This window comes from Dendropsophus ebraccatus, chromosome 5 (assembly GCF_027789765.1).
Source record: "Dendropsophus ebraccatus isolate aDenEbr1 chromosome 5, aDenEbr1.pat, whole genome shotgun sequence".
NCBI classification, from domain to species: Eukaryota; Metazoa; Chordata; class Amphibia; order Anura; family Hylidae; genus Dendropsophus; species Dendropsophus ebraccatus.
The window spans coordinates 37748304-37771728 of record NC_091458.1 but is presented as its reverse complement, the minus strand read 5'-3'; the positions used below and the strand labels follow the sequence as shown (position 1 = coordinate 37771728).

Here is a 23425-nt window from a genome sequence, read left to right as displayed (position 1 = left end):
TCCGATCAATCAAAACCCCTCTAACTCAACATTTACTTCAAATCACTCTCAGTACACATCAGCAGCAAAATCAGGGTAGTCAGCTTCTATCTTCTTCCTAGCGACCATTTAACTTTGTTCGTCTTTCCATCGATTCCACCTCCTGACTGTCAGCCTTGGGAAAGGTATTCAGTAGCTTCTCCATTGCTCTCCTTTCTGGCACTTAGAAGAAATTGAATCCAAGTCACATAAAATGAAAAGCGTTAAAAAAGATTTTTGGTAGCGCAGAGAGGTGACGGAGTCACGAGTTACCTTCATTAGGGACGTTCTGCAGAAAGCTCGCCACTTCCTCAGGACTCATTGAATGAGCAAGTGCTGAAAGGTCAAGAAAGTTCCTTCCGAAATGCCTCTGATAGGTGGTCAGCTGCTTCTTATTTTCTTGGTTTCGGATGTGAGAATATGTCACCGTAGGAACTGAAATGTCAGGGGAAATTAAATAACACCACCTTTAGGATATGCGCTGTCTCGGTGAAAGATCTTCAGCTCAATTATGTGCAGAGATGTCATTAGATGGAGGTCATAGTCAATGTGCCCTCTAGTTAAGTGGACTGGATTTATTGGCCATGTGAGAGGCATACTTCACCTAATGTCTGGAGCTGTCCTTAAAGGAAATATATACTATGAACAGTCTCTTATAAGAGAGGGCTTGTGGAGTTTGGATTTTACTAAAAGCGACTGTTCAGATAGACATTCACTTGTCTGGCTATATTCAGCCCTGACAATCTTCCAAAATAGAATAACATTAATGGCTTTTAGACGGCAGCAGGATGATGATTGGACGCTGCAGTTTTCCTGCTTTGGCATATGGAGTAAGCAGCAGCCTAAAATGTTCCTAATATTCTGCTAATGCCTGTAATTTGATGTCTGCAGATTGTACATGCCTGGCACAGGTGGGCACAGCTCTGCCGCCCTCTCTATTCTTAGGCCAAAAAAGGGAAAAACAAGGTGACGGAGGAGAGGTGAGTACTCATTATTTTCTTTCTCCTCCTGACATCTGAATAGACAACATTATTTTCAGTAAGAATCCATTTTGAGCCAGAGTTTTTTTTTTTCATCATTAAATTATTTGTTATGTACATGACTGCTCTTTGGCTTAGAATTCTGTGATCCATTGTGCCACAAAAAATGTGCATGGCATGTATTAAAGGTGTTGTCAAGGCTTAAAAAAACATGGCCGCTTTCTTCCAGAAACAACACTACTCTTGTCCTGTTTGGGTGTGGGGTTTTGCAGGTCAGTTCTTTTGAAGTGAAATGAGCTGAAGTGTAATACCACACACAACCTGGTGGCAGGGGTGGTGCAGTTTTTGCCATATTTTTACTAATCCTGGATAATCCCTTTAAATTTATTATGTGTTGTGTCATGCTTGACAATTTAGAAAAAACACTAGAAAAAGGTAATAAGGATGAGATCGTCATGAACCACACTAAATTTACTAGACTGCTAGTTTTTGTTGCTGCGCTGTCCTTCTCATACTCTTACACTGCAGCTCACTCTGCTCCGACAGGATGCTGAGTGTAAGCACAAGCTCATCAGAACATGAATGCACGGAGATTAGATTTTCACAGCAGTTTTGAAAGAACTATAAGGCTAGATTCACACATAACGTATCTGCAGCAGATTTTACACTGCGAGGTTGCAGCCAAATCCGCTGCGGATACCAAACTGTAATTTTCAATGACAAATACCGACCCCTTAACCCCCCGCTGCCAGGAGCATACCTTACCTGGTCCACACTCTGGCTGCATCCAAGGCTACCGGTCCCCGTAAGTCCCACTTAGCCAATCAGCGCACGGCCCCGCCGTAGTCACCGATTGGCTGAGTGGGACCTACAGGTACAGGGAGCCTGAGATGCAGCCGGAGCGCGGACCAGGTACAGTATGCTCTGGCCCATGGTGGGTTAAGGGGGCTGGCATTTACATACTCGCAGCAAGATCACAATCTAGCTGCGAGTATGTAATCTCATTGAAAATGACAGTTTGGTATGCGCAGCGGATTTCGCTGCAAACTCGCAGCGTGAAATCTGCTGCAGATACATTATGTGTGAATCTAGCCTAAAATAACCACAAGCAAGTCACCTTGCTTATAAATATACAAATGAGTTTTAGAGTCCATTCACACATACAGGATCTGCAATAGATTGGATGCTGCAGACTTGTTCAACAATTTAGTTACATTTATAATTGCAGTAGATCCTGTAACCCTGAATCGACCCTTAAATGGAATGTGGTAAATGAAATGATATCTGTCTTAGACATAGTAGATGGCTGTTTGCAAAGTTATAAACTCATGTCTTCCTTCCAAGCTCAAGTGTCATAGAGGTTGGACTAAGCTGCAGCATGCATGTCTCCTCCCTCTCCCACCTTTCCTTTCACTACATGACTAATGTACAGGATTTAGTTTTCAGCACTGAGCCCTGTACACCAACCAGGCAAGGTAGGAAGAGTTAAAGGTGAAAGAAGGTGTGCATGCTACCGCTCCGAACTGCCTTTTTGACACTTGTGCTTGGAAGTAAAACATGATTTTATACCTTTGCAAACAGCCATCATTTAACAGACAGGTATAATTTGTTTTCTCCATCAGCTGTCTGCCCATGTTTGCAGCTCTGAGCAAGTAATAGAGCTGATAGATTCCCATTAAGTTTGGAAATAGATTCTTACCAACTCCTTTAACTGAGAGGTGGCGATTTGCGTAGCAGCCGTACTTGTGGGTGAAATCATCCAGTTTAGGATAATGAGGTTGGACTTGATAATTAAACCTGGATTCGGTGGCCAGAGGCTGAGGAATATCTTTCCTCCAGTTTGGAGACGTATCAATGGCATATCTGACCTGGTAACCTGTAGGAGATATCACATAAGAGAAGGGAATACAAAGTGAGCCATATTGCATCATTTACACTGGATGACTGGGTATTATATGCCCCCCAAGGGTCTTCTTAATCTCGTAATCACAATCTTATTTAGAAGGCTATAAGGTGGCTACAAAGTATAATTGTTGGCCGGACCCAATGTCTTCAGGTGGCCATACCCTTTTTTAAGTGATAATGTCACCCCCTTTTTATATAAGGAGTTCTCAGCACCATTCTTAACCTTATATTGTGGATATTTCATACCTTACAATATAAAGGATATCTTTGTAGTCTTTCCCCTCTAAAATGCACGTTATTGTTGGTGGAAAGTGCAGGAGGGGTGGGGGTTAACAGCCGTGGAACCCCATATCTCCGCCCATATTTGCACTTTAGCTCCGCCCCCTCACCGTATAGGCCCTGCCCCCTCTGCAGCCATTGGAATGGGCCGACCTAGAGGAGGCGACAATATTACTTTAATAACTGTCAGTCGAATGATCATTTGGTCAACAGTTATCTCCAACATCTTCCCTATACGGCATAGGTGAACATTTTTGTATTCTCTATGGGAAGAAGTAGGTAAGCCACAGCCAGACAGCCCTGGAGGCGGCTTATTTCTTCAAGAAATTCAATCAAACACAGGTTCGGCCGAAATAAGTATAAAGTGTATGGGGACCTTTAAATACGAATCTGTACTTTTCCAACAAAGAAAAAACACGGCTGTATGGCTCATCAACTCCACAAATGATGTCTGCTCTCTGTGCAAACAAGTCAAACAACAGAAAACTTGTAAACAAGCTATGTGCCGTACATGATTTATACATTAAAATACCTTGTAGTTAGGATTATAAGGGTGATGTGCGGTCAGACAGGGTGTGTAGTTGCTTCTCTTACAGGTAACTGCACTTGTTTTACCCTTTCTGATATGTGGTTCCTGTGTATGCACTGGCCCTGGATGGGAACCAGAAATACTTTCTTCTCCACCCCCATCCAGAACTGGTTTCCTGTTTACAGCTTAATGTGGCCCCTCGCTAGTTTGGTGAGCGTGGAGCATTGCCGGGTGTATTTCTACCACTCACAGTAAAGTAGAGGAATTACAAAACTACAATACGCCAAGTGTAATGCAACCTATTAAAGTGCATGGTACCCAACAGTAGTTACATATAACCGTATACCTGGTATGTATACCTATGTATTCCAGCTACTATAGCAGAATACATCTCTGCACAGTGTGTACGAATTTCAAATCACAACCAGTAATGTTTTAAAGGGGGGCCATTGGCTCCTGACCTGTTCAATCACATTTCTGCACGAAAGCAGCATTATGCCTCTGGTCACATGAGGCCGCCTATGACATCACTCATACGCTCGCAGTGCAGGAAGGAAGAAGTGAGAGGAAAGCACAGCTGCGGATGTGTATGGCCGGGGCACGGGGGAAAGTAAGAGTATTAATTCACCTCTCCCGTGCCTCTTTAGGGCCTGATCGCCGCTCTGGGACCCCCACGGGGCCCTGGGATCTCCAGCATTGCACACCTCATAACTTGGCTGTCCATCAGCCGGGACAGGCATTACCCCGCTAGTTGTGACGTCATCAAAACTTAGTGGGAAAATGCCTTCTGGTGGGGTCCCAAGGCTGGTCCTGCCGCTCACAGCGGGCAGGGGAAGGGGTAAGGTAGGACATTCCCCCCACCCCAGCCCAATTTTAAAAATGGCCGGACTTCTCCTTTAATATAGCATTGGACATGATGAGGGAAGAGAACATATAGTAATAGTAGATAATGTCATTAGAAGGTAAGACATATCTGGCGTTAGAATAGTAATGTACATGATATGTCAGTTACCCAGTCTTGCTACAAAATCATGGGTTCTATCAACATTTGCTGATATATATACAGTTGCCTTAAAAGTAAAGAGCTCCATATAGCTATACATAGCTCAAAGATCCTGTTTTCACTAAGAAAGAAGGCTTGGCTATTATAAGGAGCACATATACTGATGGTGCCTTCTCTGGTAACTACCAATGACTGGCATAACAAATGTATATCCACCCCGCCCCCAGCACCTACCTTGTGGTGTTCCTAAGTAGTCCCCTTTATATGTGGAGAGATACTGGGACCTCACTGCTCTTTGTACCTCTTCAATAGTTGGAGGTTTTATCCATGGAGAATAGCTATCCTGGGAAATTTTCTTCTCTTCATGAGGCAACTTCCAGGCTGAAAAAGTCTGTAGATAAAAAATAGTTATGGTATGTAATAAACATTCAGAACTTTAGTTAGAAAAGTAACCGGCATGTCGGGTTAGATATCCGTATTTCTGGATTAAAACTGTTCATTGCTCCTGCATTGAAATAAATGGGCGCCAGTCAACAGCTGAAAGCAATGGTAGACACCACCCAAGGCTGGATGAAACTACCTGCACCGTGCATATAATATGTACAGTACCTTATCGGGATGAGGTCTGTTGTTTCTGGCTCCTGATGCCGTTGCAGCTCTTATAGGCTCTGGTTTGGAATAAGGTTTCCAGCTATACTCATCGTTGTACATACTTATTCCGATAGGGTCACATAGATAGTAAGGGTTTCTGTAGCTTTTGGATGTCTTAGGTCTGCAAAATAAACCCAGGATACAATAGGCATGCAGCTAATATGTCAATAAACCATGGATGTAGCTGAGTGCAATGTGCGGATGGATGTGTCACCTACACCTGTAAAGTGACCCAACTGAGGACAATGCCATACTTAAAAATGCAGAAGAAGGTTATGAACTGTCCTCACCGTAAGCACTGCTTTATCTCACTATAGTCTACAGTAAATGATTACACTATAAGAAGATCTGAAACAGCAGATTACTGGTATTAACCTCAGATACTGGGGGATGCAGCCAATGCTGAGGTAGTAGTACCATAAAAGCCAAAATGAGGTCAGTTTAAAGAAGATGCCCATAGCAAGCAATTAGATGTCAGCTCTTAAAGGGGTATTCTGACCTCCATGGATCAGTTTGTTATTCCCTATCCTATGATCCCGAAAACTCATGTAAAAATTAAGGCAGTGGGACGTGCATGTGCTTTGCTGCTCCCTTGATTTTCTGTGGAAATCTTTGGTAGCTACCATAGAGAATGAATAGAGCAGTGACACGCATGTGTATCCTGCTCCTCTATTCAGAAAGAGGACTCAGGTCCTTGCTCTCTGTGGGGGTCCTCAGGGTTGCACCCTCACTGATCCACTTTTTTCCCCTTATCCTATGGATAAGGGATATTAAACTGTGAGGGGATTTTCCCTTTAACCTCTCCACTCTTCTACAAACTTATCCAGTTAAACTGCCCTGTTTACATGTTACATATGTGTTACAGGGCCATGATCCATGCCGCAAAAAAGTCTATGGAACGCATGAATATAACCTTCGTTAGGCAGGAAGAAATGAAGGAAAGTAAAGATCATCATTAAAAGAGTATTCCCATTTTTTATATATTGCTGAGGCTAGTGTTAAAATGGATACTCAATAGGGATGAGCGAACCTGGAGCATGCTCGAGATCCGAAGCCGAACTTTCGGCATTTGATTAGCGGTGGCTGCTGAAGTTGGATAAAGCCCTAAGGCTATGTGGAAATCATGGATATAGTCATTGGCCGTACCCATGTTTTTAAGACAACCTTAGCGCTTTATCCAACTTCAGCAGCCCCAGCTAATCAAATGCGATCATTCGGGTTCGGATGGACTCGAACCCGAACCCGGTTCGCTCATCTTTAATACTCACCTAACCCAGTCCAGCTGTCAATCCATCGCCCATTGATTCTTATCCCTGTTTTAAGAACAAGATGCCTCAGTAGGACCTGCTCACTGGCAGCAACAGGACAGGACTGGAACCAGTAAGTTCCAGCAGGACGTTCCTGCTAAGACTTCTTGTCTTGGATGCAGAGAGAAGCAGCAATAAGCAGAATGTTGGAAGAAGCTGTGGGGGATTGGGGTTGATGAGTATCACATTTTTATTTATTTATTTTCATTTTTATACCGGTCACAGCAACATAATTTTTTTTTTTTTATTTTTTTATTAGAACAGCTCTTTAGGGAATCTACTGATGCAATACAAGACAGTGATACAAAGAAAACGAAAGTATTAAAGCTTACCGTAAGGCTACTGGTGGAGGACACACCTTATGAGGGTAGTCTCTGTTCATTGTTGTTTCATAAGGATCCCATATGTTTCCTCCTTAAAAATAAAAAAAAATTATTCATCAGCTGCAACCAACAATTCCTGATTCTCGATACTACCAATAATTTCAACACCAAAGACTAAGAATTAATGACTCATTAAAGACGAAACTACCGTACCGGACTGTCATTGAAAGAAAGAATTGGAGATTACTTTATGCCATAGCCCATAGCATTTGCCATCAAATCCTGTACATCAGACCAAGTTTTTCCTTTAAACCGGAGTTTTTAGTATGGGAGAAACTGCTGCAAAATGCCTAAAGTAAGAGCTGCAGAGCGAGATTCCTACACTAGCCTTAGAAATAAATATTGATATATGTGACGTTTGTAGCTGTTTTTTACGTTTGTTTGTCACAAAAAGTTATTCTGATAATACTCATCTTTTGGACACACTTTTGCTAAAAATATAAACACATGCAAAATGTGTGAACGTGGCTTTATAACTCTAACACCCGGCAATATCCTCCTCCCTTTCTGTGTGAAGATGGAATTATACTTTATCCGTGTAGTCAGTGTTTGCTGCATGTTTCCATGTAAGACTTTTCCCATGCCACATGAACTCATTTTTTTTTTGACTCGCTATAATAAAAATAAGCGTTTCTAAGCTCACTGATCCCTTGCCAGTGCTATTCTGTCACCAGATCCCTGCTAAACTCTACTTCCTGGTCCTACATTGACACTGAGGAAATGCCTGCTCAGCCAATCACCAGCCACTGCAGGGACCTACCATTGCTGGTCATTGGCTTACAGGGCATCTCTTGTGTGTCGGGACAGGACCAGAATGTGGAGATCGGTGGGTAAGTAACTTTTTTTTTTAATTGTTGTCTATATTTAATCTTATTTTTTTAAATCAACAAATGTAGCAACATTTGTGCAGTCTGCAGTACAGGTTCTGGTAACTTTAGGCCATCATATTGTGGTTTCTGGGTACTGTTTGTCAGCAGAGACTTCACCATGTTGTTACTGATATGCAATGTAACATAATAGTTGTCTGATTAGCCACTAGGACTCCAACTGATCATGAAAATGGGGGTCCTAGTGCCCTTGTCTGAATGAAGCAGTAGAGTATGTGCACAGCAGCCTCAGATTTAGTAGATTTATTGGGAGGCATGCACCTCTTAATAAATCTGGTGTGGGACATTGGGGGTGTTTTAGTTAAGACTGAAGTAAGATACGCTGGGCTCTATTAATCCCCCCATACTTATATATATACACTGTATAATATTAGGCAGACCACTGCTTTTAGAGCAGAGTGGTGGTCGGTAACCAACACAATGAGCTGGCAACAAGAGAAGGGAAAGAGCAGCATATCAGGAGAAGGAGCCAAGTTTGCTATATGCAAAAATTGCAGGGGGCGATATAACTTATCCACAGTATAGGGGATAAGGGTAAGTCTTAGGCCCTATTCACATGTCCGCAACTCTGGATCCACAATTACGACAGAAAATAGGGCAATGTATTTCAATGGCCTCATCTACATATCCACAGGACTGGGATCTGTGCAGCCAAAGCCAAAAAAAAAAAAAAAAAAGGACAGGCCCCAGTGCAGACTCATTCGTATTTTTGCTGATGTGATCTGCAAAAAATACAGATCAGCAAATAGTGAATAGTTTATTATTAAAAGTACACTTTTTCATTTTTGCGGATCAGCAAAAATTACGGACTGAATACGGATGGAATTTTTGCGGATTGGGGACAAAAAATTGCGGACTCAGATTTGTGGAGTGAAAAATATACTAACGTGTGAATAGACCCTAAGGGCCAGTTCACATGGAGTAAAACTAAAAAGTAGGAATTCCGCAAAGGAACTCTCCGTGCGGAATCCCACCAAGGTCATCATTATAATGGCAGTCTATGGGAGGGCTCGCGTCTCCTCTCTCCGCGCGGAAGAATTGACATGTAAATTCTTCCGAGTGGAGAGGTGCGGAGAGAGGAGGCACCTGAGCCCTACCACAGACTGCCAGTATTACACTGAGTTTGACGGGATTCTGCAGTGGAGAGTTCCGTAGCTGAATCCTGCCAGTTTTACTACGTGTGAACTGGCCCTTACTGGTGTAAAAACCCCTTTAGGTATTTCCATCTCTGTTGTAATAAAGAAGCTGTAAAAATAGAAACACCTGGAGAGAAACTGCGGCATAATATGTGAGTCACTAATGCAAGAGGAGGGGAGAATGTCACACACAAAAAGGTAAAGATAAAAACAGCAGAAAGGTCAGGAAGGATTTCTATGCTGAAATAACCATTATAAAGCATACAATAGGCACATTTTATATGGATGGTAAAAAAATAAACACAAGCTACAATACACACAGTACAAGCAATGCACTGAGAGCGCGGCGCTCCGGGTAGGTGGAGGCTGTCTAGACTACCTGCAGGGAGAGGCTATAGTGGCCACATGTATACATATTGTAAACTGTCTATTGTCTGCTCTGCTCCATGTATACACTGAGACTGAGGGTGCCTTTACACTGACAGATTTATCTGACAGATTATTGAAGCCAAAACAAGGAACAGACTATAAACAGGGAACAGGTCATAAAGGAAAGACTAAGATTTTGCCTCTTTTCAAATCCATTCCTGGCTTTGGCTTCAATAATCTGTCAGATAAATCTCTCTGTGTAAAGGTACCCTTACACCTAGACTTCTGAAGAAAGGCAACGATTCTCCCCATTCATTTTACTGATCGGTGGAATGTGATTAACCCTTCAGAGTGACAAGGTGGTTGTAGTGGTGTCACAGCTGTTACTGTTCCTCTGAGGGGCCTATCGCTGGCCAGGACTGGTGCTTCTGAAATCGTCGGTCGCCTGCCACGCACCGCTGTTCCATGCAGCAAAGCGCGGTCGGTGCCCGATGATTTTAGGTTGGAACCTAAATAAACGATCAGCTGATGACACGATCATCGGCTGATCATTGTCTCTATTCCACGGAGCAATAATTCGTCCAATTATCGCTCCGTGGAATAGAGACAATGATCAGCCGATGATCGTGTCATCAGCTGATCGTTTATTTAGGTTCCAACCTAAAATCATCGGGCACCGACCGCGCTTCGCTGCATGGAACAGCGGTGCGTGGCAGGCGACCGACGATTTCAGAAGCACCAGTCCTGGCCAGCGATTGGCTGAGCGGTCTGTCAGCTCAGACAAGCCGCACCGAAGCAGCTGCTGTGCACGGGAATGGGAGGAAGAAGGAGCGCAGGAGAAGCCCTGCAACATGTTTTGGTAAAGTATGGTGACAGGGGGTCAAGGACATCGGTAACGATGTGCATGCAGACCTCGCTAGATGATTATCGGGCTGTGGAATGGGCCCAGTAAACGAGCACTAATCTAGCAGATCGGCACTCATTTACATTATTGATCAGGTCCCCATTGGCCCGTGGAATAGGACCCTGAGAGTCCTCTCCATGGTGCACAGCTTTCTCATTCACTACATTTCATTACTGGGCTATCTGCCAGTAGCAGACACACAGGGGTTTCCATTCTCTGACTTTTCTAGCCAATCACAGCATAGCTGAGCTGGTGATTACTACAGTACCCTACTATAGTTAGCAGGTGGGGGGAGAAGGGGCTATTGATGCACTGGCTTTGCAAGGTGCCGAGGTTCCTACATCTTGTGGCAATTGCTGGAGCCCTTCCATGACTGATTGGCTCACTGGTTCAACTTAACTCTTTCCACCTTTACGAGGAACTGAAAGCAGAGGATCATGGCCATAATAAGAAGTTCTTGAAGATATAAAATGGTTGAATCTTTTTTATGGATGGTAGTGCACAGCAGGGTGCTTCACTCCCCGGCCAGCCGAAGATCCAACTCTCTTGCTTTAAAGGCCTCATTCACACGTCATATTATTTGCGTATGTTACAACTGTGCCACAATTATATTCCGCACTAGGACATCTCCTGGGTTTTTTTTGAGACACGGATAAAGGGTCCGCAAAATTTGGGGATGCGTAAATAGAAACATAGAAACCAATGGGATATAAATTTGTCCAGAAGTATTGATTCACAATTACGTAATTTTGCGGACATGTGAATGAGGCCATTGTAACGCCCGGAGCAGTGGATCCACTGGACCGGCACCAGCGATGGCACAAACCTCACCAGGGAGCGGAGTCTAAGGGGCCGCTGGTTTTCACCAGAGCCCGCCGCAAGGCGGGATGGACTTGCTGCGGCAGGCGACCCCCAGGTCGCTACCCCTGGCTTGGTTGCTGGTGTCGGCAGGCGAGGCGTGGCTGGAGATGGCACAGGCAATAGTCTGCAGATAAGAGAGCACGTGACAAGCTGGACACAGGAACAGGTGGAGTGACAGGGGAACAGGAACCAGGAACAGGGACTAGGGACCAGGTAACGGACAGGACTCAGGAACAGGGACTAGGGACCAGGTAACGGACAGGACACAGGAACAACAGGGAGCTGGGCCAAACGCTATGGGAAGCATGTAGAGGCTCCAACACTAAGGACAGGGCATGCTGGGATTTATAGGGGAGTGATTGGGTGCAACTACCAATTAGGAGCGCACTGCCCCTTTAAATCTGAGACAGCCGGCGCGCGCGCGCCCTAGGAGGCGGGGACGCGCGCGCCGGCCGGCACAGCGGGAGACAGGAGCGTGGAGAGGTGAGGCGCCCCCCGGGGCCGAGGTGACAGCAGCGCCGGGTCCCCGACTATGGACACCGGCTGCTGCATAGGGCAGGTAGCGGTCGCGGCGGCGGCCCGGAACGCGGGACGCCGCCGCGGCCGTAACAGTACCCCCCCCCTTTGGCCTCCCCCTCTTTCTTGCCTGCAAATGGTACAGGAAGCCACAAAGTCTTTGACATCTTGGGATAGGCTGGGCCACCAGTAGTGGCGAGAGATCCGTTGGCCGGTCTTACGGACTCCCGGGTGCCCGGCCTCCAACGAGGAATGTCCCCAGTTCAAAATACCTCTTCGAAGCGCAGGGTGAACATGAGTCTTTCCGGGGGGTACTCTCTGAAGAGTGGAGGTGACGACTGGTACTAGGCGATCAGGCGGTATAACGTGGCAAGGGACCTTCTGTAAGTTCTTCCGGTGGTGAGAGGACACGACCTTAGTCTTGGGTACGGGGAGAGGGTACACCTCGGCAGAGAAGGCATCCGCCGAGTCTTGGTCTTCTGCCGGTAGGCCGGATAGAGGCTTGGCCGGGACAGGAAATGACATAATACACTTGGTCTGAGGTGACTTGAGACACTGGTGGGAACAGTCCTGACCCCAACTGAGAATCTCCCCGGTTCTCCAGTCCAGCTGAGGGGCATGTTCTTGTAGCCACGGGAGTCCCAGGAGGACCGCGGGGGAAGAATGGGGCAGGACGTAGAAGGATATCTCTTCTTGATGTGAAGGACCCACCTGGAGGACTAAAGATGCGGTCTGGTAGTACACACGGTCGGTAAGAATTTCGCCCGTGACCGAGGAGATAGTCAGGGGCCTGGCTAGTCGGGTCACGGGTAGCCGCCATCTTTGGACCAATGTTGCCGCAATAAAACTGCCTGCTGACCCAGAATCGAGGAAGGCAGTAGTCAGATGATTTTGTCCTGAGGGAGTCCGGATGGAAACTGGCATAGACAGACTTGGAATGGTGGCATTTACACCTAGGGACACCTGTCCCACCGGACCTAGGTGCGAGCATTTTCCGGATGTTTGGGGACGTAGGGGACATCCCAGCCGGAAGTGATCGGAACCACTGCAATAGAGACAGAGATTCTGCTCCAGGCGCCGGATTCTTTCATCAGGCGTCAGGTGAGCCCGTTCCACCTGCATAGGAATCTCCGGAGAGGGTTGGGACATCGAAAGGTCAGGATTCTGGAAAACTGGCGCCAGCTGGGGATGGCGACGGGAACGGGTTAGTAAATGTTCATGCCGAACCTCCTCCTCCCTCTCCGAAAAACGAGTATCAACTCGGGTGGCCAGTAGAATGAGTTCGTTCAGGGAGGTAGGCAGGTCTCGGGCAGCGAGCACGTCTCTCACACGACTAGACAGGCCCTTCTTGAAGGTGGCCAATAGGGCGGCCTCGTTCCAGTCCAATTCAGCTGCCAGGGTGCGGAACTGGATGGCGTAGTCACCAACAGAGGAGCTGCCTTGAGAGAGGTTGAGGAGAGCAGTCTCGGCTGAAGAAGCACGGGCAGGTTCCTCAAAGACGGAGCGAAACTCGAATAGGAAGGCCCGGAGATTGGCAGCAACAGGATCATCACGGTCCCACAGTGGCGTGGCCCAGGCCAGGGCTCTACCCTCTAATAGGCTGATGATGAAAGCCACTTTAGAGCGCTCGGTGGAAAACTGACTACTCAAAAGTTCAATGTGCATGGTGCACTGAGTCAGGAATCCTCTGCACAACTTAGAGTCCCCAGAGTACTTGCTTGGGAGGGCCAGTCGGAGTGAAGAAGCAGCGTCAGGAGATGGTGTGCGCTGGGCAGTAGTCTGCTGCTGTAAGGCGGCAGTGAGTTGCTGGATCTGCTGTGACTGTTTCTGGATTTGTTGAGCCTGTTGCGCGACCACTCTGGCGACGTCACGGAGATCTGGCACCTCGCCGGGATCCATGGTTGGAGCCTACTGTAACGCCCGGAGCAGTGGATCCACTGGACCGGCACCAGCGATGGCACAAACCTCACCAGGGAGCGGAGTCTAAGGGGCCGCTGGTTTTCACCAGAGCCCGCCGCAAGGCGGGATGGACTTGCTGCGGCAGGCGACCCCCAGGTCGCTACCCCTGGCTTGGTTGCTGGTGTCGGCAGGCGAGGCGTGGCTGGAGATGGCACAGGCAATAGTCTGCAGATAAGAGAGCACGTGACAAGCTGGACACAGGAACAGGTGGAGTGACAGGGGAACAGGAACCAGGAACAGGGACTAGGGACCAGGTAACGGACAGGACTCAGGAACAGGGACTAGGGACCAGGTAACGGACAGGACACAGGAACAACAGGGAGCTGGGCCAAACGCTATGGGAAGCATGTAGAGGCTCCAACACTAAGGACAGGGCATGCTGGGATTTATAGGGGAGTGATTGGGTGCAACTACCAATTAGGAGCGCACTGCCCCTTTAAATCTGAGACAGCCGGCGCGCGCGCGCCCGAGGAGGCGGGGACGCGCGCGCCGGCCGGCACAGCGGGAGACAGGAGCGTGGAGAGGTGAGGCGCCCCCCGGGGCCGAGGTGACAGCAGCGCCGGGTCCCCGACTATGGACACCGGCTGCTGCATAGGGCAGGTAGCGGTCGCGGCGGCGGCCCGGAACGCGGGACGCCGCCGCGGCCGTAACAGCCATACTGTAATGAAGAGAAAGGCTAAGATTAGATTGACAGCCAGGGAGATAACAAGTAGACCTGCAGCAATTGGTAACTTTGTCTACAGATGGAAGACTCTAATAGTGGGGACTCCGGTTTGGTTACAGTTCTGTCATTCTGGAAGAGGACTTGAGGACTATTTTAGTGACTCAAGTCACCTATAGCGCTTTCATAATGTCTGGCATGTTTCTACATGTCCCTAGTAATACCTATTAAATATTGACTACGATGGTGACTACATGACTAATATATTACTTGTTTCTCCTCAGACTTATACAATAAATGCAGTGAAGGGGATCTCCAGTACATGGGATATGTGGATACTGCAGGGAACAAACACAAGAGATGGGTGAGAAGAAAAGGACTAGACAAGTCCTCTATCTGTTCAGTACAATGGAAATTCTTCATGATACACAATCAATTCACAATTGTCATATCCTGTACGATAGGTAGCCCTTGCATCCATGTCGGATGTGGAGCAAAAGTAAAGAGAAGTTAGATGGCGACAGCACTCGATCCCTATGTTCCTATAGTGACCTACACTCTCATCTACCAATCTGCAGAACTACATAAGAAGCCTTCATTGCTGCTTTATTCTAGCGACGCATGGGCTCATAGTGGCGGCATCCCTTCCATTCAGACAGTTGTATATCCTTATGATACACTATGAGCCACTGCCTTAACCCTAGAATGCGTGACATCAGAAATCTTCATATTAACGTGTTGGGGGCCTTTTAGGCCCCCATGCGAATCACATGGAAAAACACACTTATATAAAACTTCTACAAGTTTATTTTAAAACTGCTAAATAAAATATGACTAGTAAACAAAATTTTACTAATTTTTCACAAATAAAACCAAAAAAATTATTTTTTTCCAAATTTCTCACAAACATATGAAAAAACGCATAGAATTCTATACCAAACTAGCTGCAGCTACATTTCTATTATGTTTCTTTTCTATTCTATTAGTCTTCCAAACAATTTTGACAAGTTATTTTTTCGGAAGAATGTTCTTTGCAGACATTTTCCTTACAGATTGAACAAAATCTCTCAGTTTTCCTTTCTACGTTTCTTGGACACATGAAACAGCGCTTTCTTTTTCTTTCTCCTGGCCCTGGAATCATCTGAAACTGTACGCCACACCGTTTCATTGCTTCTTTAGTTTGCTTTATCAAGCCTTTCACGTCACTTTGCTGTATCATGTGAGGCATTACAAGCTCATGACAAAGGTCCTTCAAAAATAGGCGTCTCCTGTCCTTCCTCCGTGCATGGAATTCTGGATGATTTTCTGTATAAATGATGAATGAATTCAGGGCTGCTACATCAAGCATATTTGAAAAAAGTACTACAGGCCATCGTTTTGTTTGCCTCTTGCATGAATATTCTCCCACCATCTCATCCATTTTGTCTACACCTCCTTTAGTTTTATTGTAATACAGGATGATTTCTGGCTTTAATTTTCTGTCATTGCTGTCAATATTGCAATTGTGATGCATGGTACTGAGTAAAATCACTGATTTCTCTTTCTTTGCTTTGTAAGATACCAAAGTCGCTTTGTTATTGAATCCAAAGACACTCTCATAAAGTGCTCGCTGACGATTGTGTTTCAGTGCTTCTGGAATTTCTCGGCGGTTTGCCTTGATAGTACCAACAAGTGTAATATCTTTTTGAGGGTGCGTTCACACCTACAGGATCTGCAGCAGATCTGCAGCAGATTTGATGCTGTGTTCAGTTATTTAAATGAAATCTGCTGCAGAAAATCAGCTGCAGATCCTGTAGGTGTGAACGCACCATGAAGCAGAAAATTGCCTAGTTCAACATTGGTGAAATAATTGTCCATGGTAATGTTTCTACCTGAACTGAATATTGGAACAGCAAGAGTTTTGACAATTTCAGACCCCAGATCCTTCTGTGCTGGTGCACCAACCTCTTTGCCACAGTAGATTACGCCATTTATGCCATAATAACATGCCGAATCACACATCCAGAAGATTTTGATTCCATATTCGGCTGGCTTGCTGGGCATGTATTGAATGAACTTGCAGCGTCCTCTGAACGGTACAAGTTGCTCATCTACTGTAACATTAGCACTAGGATTGTAAAGTTTGGTGCAATTTTTTATAAATATGTTCCAAATATAACTGATAGGGGCTAATTTGTCTGTTTCAAACCTCAATGCACGTGTTCGCTTATCATCAAATCGAATATGTCTTCTAATTTCCTCATATCTGTCCACTGACATTGTCGCCTTATAGTGTGGATCAGAAAGTGGGTCCAGAAATAATTCTCGTATAGGAACATCATACGATTTTTGACTTCCTGCCAGCAGTAAAAGTCCAATGTATGCATAAAGTTCCTCTTTTGAGATATTTTTCCAGGACTTATTTTTTGCAGAAGCAATACGTCTTCCTTCTAGGTTTGAACATAAAAGGACCTCTTCTGCCATATTGTCAGAAAAAAAAGTACAGAATACGTCTTTAGGGGAAAAGTACCTGGGACTTCCCACGGCTCCTTGAGCCTGTCTCACAATATTATGGATTGCAGTACGTCCGACTAATGTAGGTTTACTGTCCCAAAAAATATTCGTTTTGGATGTTCTACTTATCACTTCTTGAGGATCTACTGTATTCACTTCTTCATCATCAGAAGAAGAATCACTTGAGGATGTTTGATTCTCTGGTGGCAGGTACTCGTCATCGGACAAAGATAGTTCACTTTCATCATCACTTTGAAACATAATTGCTTCAATCTCTTGGTCAGTCAGATGCTTGGTGGAAGACTGCGCCATTGCTGACTAGATGTTAGCAAACTATGAAAAAAACAATGAACACAATCAAGATTGTCCACTCTTTGCTTGTGTGTGACACACTGTAAGGGTAATGTGCCCCCTCCCTCCTCTCACCCTCAGCAGCTCTTACCTTTTATACTTTATTTTAGGTGGTGTACAATTCTCTGGATGTCTTTAGCTCAATAGCTTTACCATTTGCAGGCTTCTTAGAATCAGAGAAACTGAAACTGAATCAGTCTTCCTCTCAACATCTTATCTTATCTCAGGTCCTTCACAATTAGCTCACAGTGTATACTGTCGTCATTACTCTATACACAGCTCATTACTGTATTCCGAAGGACCTGAGATGATGTCATGGCCTTACCACTCCCTCACAAAATCACATGACATCCTCATATGGCATTATCCACACCCTGGCCCCCCCACCAGCATTACTGAGTACAAATAAAGTAACTTGAGACACAAACACTACTAAAAGGCCCCCAACGTGTACAGATGTGGTTTTCACAAAAAAAGCATTGTTACACCGAAATGCCTATGAAAAAAATTATATGAACAACTGGATATTACCAAAAACGACATACTTGAGGATTACCTGGAGTTTCAAAATTCTAACTTAAGTAATTTTGCAGATAATAGCAAAAAAGTAAGCATGGGGGCCTAAAAGGCCCCCAATACGCATTCTAGGGTTAAAGTGTCACTGTCATTAATTTTTTTTTTTTTTTTTGCAGAAATCAATAGTACAGGTGATTTTAAGAAACTTTGTAATTGGGTTTATTAGCTGAAAAATGCATTTTTATCATGAAAAAGCAGTTTGAAGCTTCCCCCCCTGTCTTCATTGTTCTCTGTGGAGAGGGGAGGGGTGAAGGGAGATGAGGCACCAAAACAGGACAACAAAGAGTTAGTTTACAGCTACATCACTGAGCTATCTCCACTGAGGTCAGCACAGACCTCTCTGACCTCTGAATATCTGCTTTCACACAGGTCCCGCTGTGTAATCCTTTGTTCTCTGCTCTCTGCTGGCGACTAATCTCCCTCCTCCCCTCCCCTCTCCATAGGTTACACAGGGCTCGACTGATGTAAAAGAGTCGAGATTTCCTGATAATGAGAGGTGAATGAGAGAGAGGAAGGAGGGGGGGGGGCTGGGGAAAGTCTTTTTGAATGCAGATAATGGCATATTTGCCTAATAAACCCAATTACAAAGTTTCTTAAAATCGCCTGGACTATTGATTTCTGTAAAACAAAATGAAACGACAGTGACTCTTTAAGCCAATCCCTCTAAAATTGGGTTCTTGTTACATTAGAGTATTAAAAGCATATTTCTGTGTCTGTATTAAGAACGCAAGACCCAGCCTGAACACCTGTCAGGCCAGGATTTACTGTATATCAGTCCTTTTACACATATAGATTTATATCACAGATTATTGAAGCCAAAGCCAGGAATGGATTTGAAAAGTGGAGCGATTTCAGTCTTTCCTTTATGGCCTGTTCTCTGTTTATAGTCTGTACCTGGCTTTGGCTTCAATAATCTGACAGATAAATCTGTGTGTGTGTAAAAGGACCATAATACACACTCAAAAATGGAATACGCCGATAATGAAGAAGCCCTTAGGCCGGGTTTCCACATATGTGATCTGAATGCTGTGGAAACCATACCCCCAATTCTTCCCCAATGTTGTTGCCCCCCCCAGACAATGTAGGAACATTGTTGTTTGACCAAATCATAGGCATTAAGCTATCATATGGACTGCCTGATGGATCGTGGACGTGCAACGATGCAACTGTACAGACAATGCAGATATTTAGCAATATAGAATCCTTCAGACCTCTTCATCATATAATATTGTTTAAGGCTGGGTTCACACTACGTATATTTCAGTCAGTATTGCAACCAAAACCAGGAGTGGATTAAAACACAGAAAGGATCTGTTCACACATGGATGGCCGCCATATAACAGTAAATTACGGCCATTATTTCAATACAACAGCCGTTGTTTTAAAATAACAGCAAATATTTGCCATTAAATGGCGGCCATCCACTCAATTTCAACATTGTGTGAACAGAGCCTTTCTGTGTATTTAATCCACTTCTGGTTTTGGTTGCAATATGAGGACCACAATACTGACTGAAATATAGGTAGTGTGAACCCAGTCTAAAACTGGCCAATCCTCTAAGAACTGACATGTATATACAGCTTCCTGGGGCTTATAGTATTACTGAACTAGAAAGATAACGTGTTCATGCATGTCTGCTAAAAGGCCAGTCCGCTGACTCACATTCACACTGCGCAGAACAATGGCTGTCACCTGTACGCTGCCTAATCCATCTCCTCACCCACAATCTGTGCTGACACGTTTCCTGACACTGCGCAGAGACATGTCAAAAGTTTTGAATGGTCGGGGTCTGGGTGTAGGTGAAGAGCTCCCATGTCTTATGCTGTGTTTACACAGAGAGATTTATTTTACAGATTTTTGAAGCCAAAGCCAGAAACAGACTATAAATCATACCTCCCAAGTGTCCCTCTTTTGGAGGGACAGTCCCTACTTTTGACACACGTCCCTCTTTGCCCTTTACATGACCCTCTTTTTGACCTAGAAATTAAATTTGCATTAATAGACTTTCTATGTTGCTCTAGAAAGTGTCTGTTTTTTGTTTTTTTTACTGTATAATAGACCCAAACTTGTATATTATTTTATCATGTGGTGCAGGTTGCATCCAAAAAATTTTTATATTTAGATGAGTCATGTGATATTATGGCCGTTTTCACACATGCAGACTCATTGACTTCTTTGGCCTTCTGTGGGTGTTACAGATCCTGCTGATCCTGTATGTGTGACTGCATCCTTGAATTAAAAAGGATAGAAATATCTGAAAACTTTCCTAGACTGAACCACAAGTGTCCCTCTTTGGCCAATCTAAAAGTTGAGAGGTATATATAAACAGAGAGCAGGTCATAAAGGAAAGACTGAGATTTCTCTTCTTTTCAAATCCATTTCTGGCTTTGGCTTCAAAAATCTGTCAGATAAATCTTTCTGTGTAAACGCACCAATATAAAGGATGGAGATTGCAGAGATCTGGGGAGTGAAGCGCACAGCTGTGCTCTTCTGCCTACTTGTTATCATGATTGTTAGGGTACATGCCCCCCCCTCCCTTATGATGCGTTTACACTGACAGATTTGTCTGACAGATTTTGGAAGCCAAACCCAGTAATGGATTAGAAAAGAGGCGAAATCTCAGTCTTTCCTTTATGGCCTGTTCCCTGTTTGTAGTCTGCTCCTGGCTTTGGCTTCACAAATCTGTCAGATAAATCTCTCTGTGTAAACGCACCATTATGCTGGGTTTACACGGAACGATTATCGTGCGAATTTACACGATAACAATCGAATTCGAACGATTCGAACGCAGCGAACGATCGAACGACGAGTGAGAAATCGTTCATTTTGATCTTTTAACTTGTTCTTAAATCGTCGTTCGCAAAAAATTTGCCGATCGTTCCGTGTAAACAGTCGTTCACTGATTTTACCTATGTGCGAGATCTTAAGCGATCGCAAAACAATCGGAAAACATATCTGTATGATATATTGTTCTATCTAAATGCTGATCGTTATAAAAGAAAAATCGTTACTTAGAAATCGTTAATCGTACGATTGGGCGAATTATCGCTCCGCGTAAAACCCAGCATTACTCTCTCTCATTCACTGCTCATTATCAGGAAATTTTGACTCTTTAACATCAGTCGGGTCTTGTCTGTTCTATGGAGAGGGGAGGGAGGAGGAGGGGGATTAGTCGCCAGCAGAGTGCAGAGAACAAAGGATTGCGTAACGGGACCTATGTGAAAGCAGATAGTCAGAGGTCAGTGCTGACCTCAGAGGAGAGAGCCCGGTGATGTAGCTGTAAATTAACTCTTTGTTGTCTTGTTTTGGTGCCTCATCTTCCTCCAGCCCTCCCCTCTTTATAGAGAACAATGAAGACGGGGGAAGGGGGGGGGGAGAGCTTCAAACTGCTTTTTCAGGATAAAAATGCATTTTTTGGCTAATAAACCCAATTAAAACGTTTATTAAAATCGCCTGATGTCTGAAAAAAAAAAAAATTAACGATAGTGACATTTCTTACCTAGCGCAGCCATTGCCGTCTTGGGTCTTGGTGGAGTTCTTGCTGTTGCTTCAGGAAGCTTCGTCTTGTGGCTGAACTTGGAGGATATTAGTAGACAGGCGGCCAGCTGGTTACATTTTTCTTTCTCCGACAATGATTTACTTTTATCTTTTAGATAGCTCAGCTGCTCCATGAACTGCGGCTTCAGGACGTCTCCATCCAGCTATGAAATGATGGAGAATACACAAAGTCAGTGAGCACGACTCCATCCACTGTATAACCTTACACTCAATATAAGCCCCAGCCAAGAGCAGAGCTTCTGCAACGGCCACACTCCATTAATTATTTAGGAACGGTATCAGAAACATGACAAATGGTCTGTTTACACGAAGCGATAATTCGCCCAATCGATTGTTTAACGATTTGGTTTTTATAACAATCAGCGTTTAGACGACTAAATTGTTAGAAAAATCGTTATTGCGATCGTTTTTAAGATCGCTTAAGCCCATCCCACACATAGGGTGAATCTGTGAAAGACTGTTTACACAAAGTGATCTGCGAATTTTTAGCGAACAACCGACGGCGATTTGAGAACAAGTTGAAAGATCACAATGAACAATTTCTCGCTCGTCGCTTGATCGTTTGCTGTGTTTACACGAGCCGATTATCGATCAAATGCGATCGTTATTGCGAAAATTTGAACGATAACCGTTCCGTGTAAACGCAGCAAAAGTGTTCAAGGTGATAACGTGGCCTCCAAAATCACCTGATGGAGCATCTGTAAGACATACTGGCGAAGCAAGTCTGATCCATGGAGGCCGCACCTCACAGCTTACACCACATAAAGGATCTGCTGCAATGGATGTCTGCAAAGAGTTTGTGTGTTCTCTCCTTGTTCGCATGGGTTTCCGCCAGGTACTCCGGTTTCCTCCCACACCCAAAACATACAGATAGCTGAATTTAGACTGTGAGCCCTAATGGGGACAGGGGACCAAAACAGGCAAACTATGTAAAGATCTATTGTTCAGCTGACAGTTATTGAGGTGGTCGGGGACACCAAGGTTACAGGAGCGGGGATTCCTGTCATAATGATGGGAATCCCTGCTTTTTTTACAGGTAGTTCCCCGCAGCTGTGAGAAGCAGGAGCGGTGCGGCAAGTTCAAACAGCCGCCCGCTCCTGCTTCTATCTCTGCTGCGGGGAATACCTGTTTAGAGCAGGAACTCCTGTCATTATGACAGGAATCCCAGCTTCTTTACAGTAAATAGTGGTGCAAGATGCACTGCTACTTACTACTCATGGAGTGTAAAAAACAATTAAAGACATTAACATTGTTCCCTATGGTTCGGTTCTCAGACTTCTCGTTTCTGGAACAGCCTTTCAAAACCAATTATGTTTGAGAACGGAGGTATTACTGTAAATTACAAATCTGTATAACTTTCTGCCACCAGCTGATTTGAAAACTTTTTCCTCTGGAGTACCCCTTTAAGGAGACTTAAAAGTTCCCCTATGTACTTTAGCCTAATCCACCGACTTGGGCCAGGCCAGCCAACTGTCCAAGCTGTACAACGGCCTCCCGACTCACCCCCCTCCCCCGATAGAGGATGTCATTGGGATATAGGATCAGGCACGTTGGATTTCAACTGCCTGATCCTTTTGTTCTCAGGAAAACAAATTGTCAATAGAGCCGCCTGGCAGTGGCTTACTCCTCCTGTGTACATTAAGAAGACGTGTAAATTAAGTATTAAGTATGGTGGGTTTCCCAGTGCTAAGACCCCAATTTATCAGAAGGTTTGTGGCAAAACTACAACTCCCATCATGCCCCGACAGGCATGATGGTAGTTGTAGTTTTGCAACAGCTGGAAAGAGCCCCAGCTTGGAGAGGTTAAACCCTGCACTAAACTAGACTCTCCCTCTCATCCATAGTCATTGCAGGGAATCCGATCTCTCAGGATGACACGCACTGATACACAGTGACATATCCGGTTACACTGTGCACTGGGGGTCCCCCTGTGATCCTGGCAGCTCCCACCTGAGTGGTGATCATGGCGTCAGTCTCCCCCGTGGGCACCAGTCTCACGTGATCGGCCCGAGGTACCGGAGCTCAGGATGAAAGTTTCAGCCCGCTCAGTGCCCGGACGCTTCAGTTGCTAGGTAACAGGGAGACCACGTGTAGAAGGG

At 45.0% G+C, this 23425-nt stretch overlaps 1 protein-coding gene across 2 annotated transcripts; it reads right to left on the bottom strand.

Annotated features, from left to right (window-relative positions):
• On the bottom strand, window positions 1–23425 carry TEX26 (testis expressed 26). 2 transcript variants are annotated; one of them, XM_069972073.1, is made up of 8 exons: window positions 23277–23425; window positions 21268–21469; window positions 7005–7086; window positions 5324–5486; window positions 4949–5105; window positions 2698–2874; window positions 292–453; window positions 1–201 (listed from the first exon to the last, which is right to left on the bottom strand). In XM_069972073.1, exons 1-8 carry the CDS (start codon window positions 23289–23291, stop codon window positions 98–100), a joined length of 1062 nt encoding a protein of 353 aa, XP_069828174.1. In that variant the 5' UTR covers window positions 23292–23425; the 3' UTR covers window positions 1–97. The 2 variants fall into 2 exon arrangements, with proteins under 2 accessions (XP_069828174.1, XP_069828175.1); XM_069972074.1 differs by lacking the exon at window positions 23277–23425 and adding an exon at window positions 22013–22160.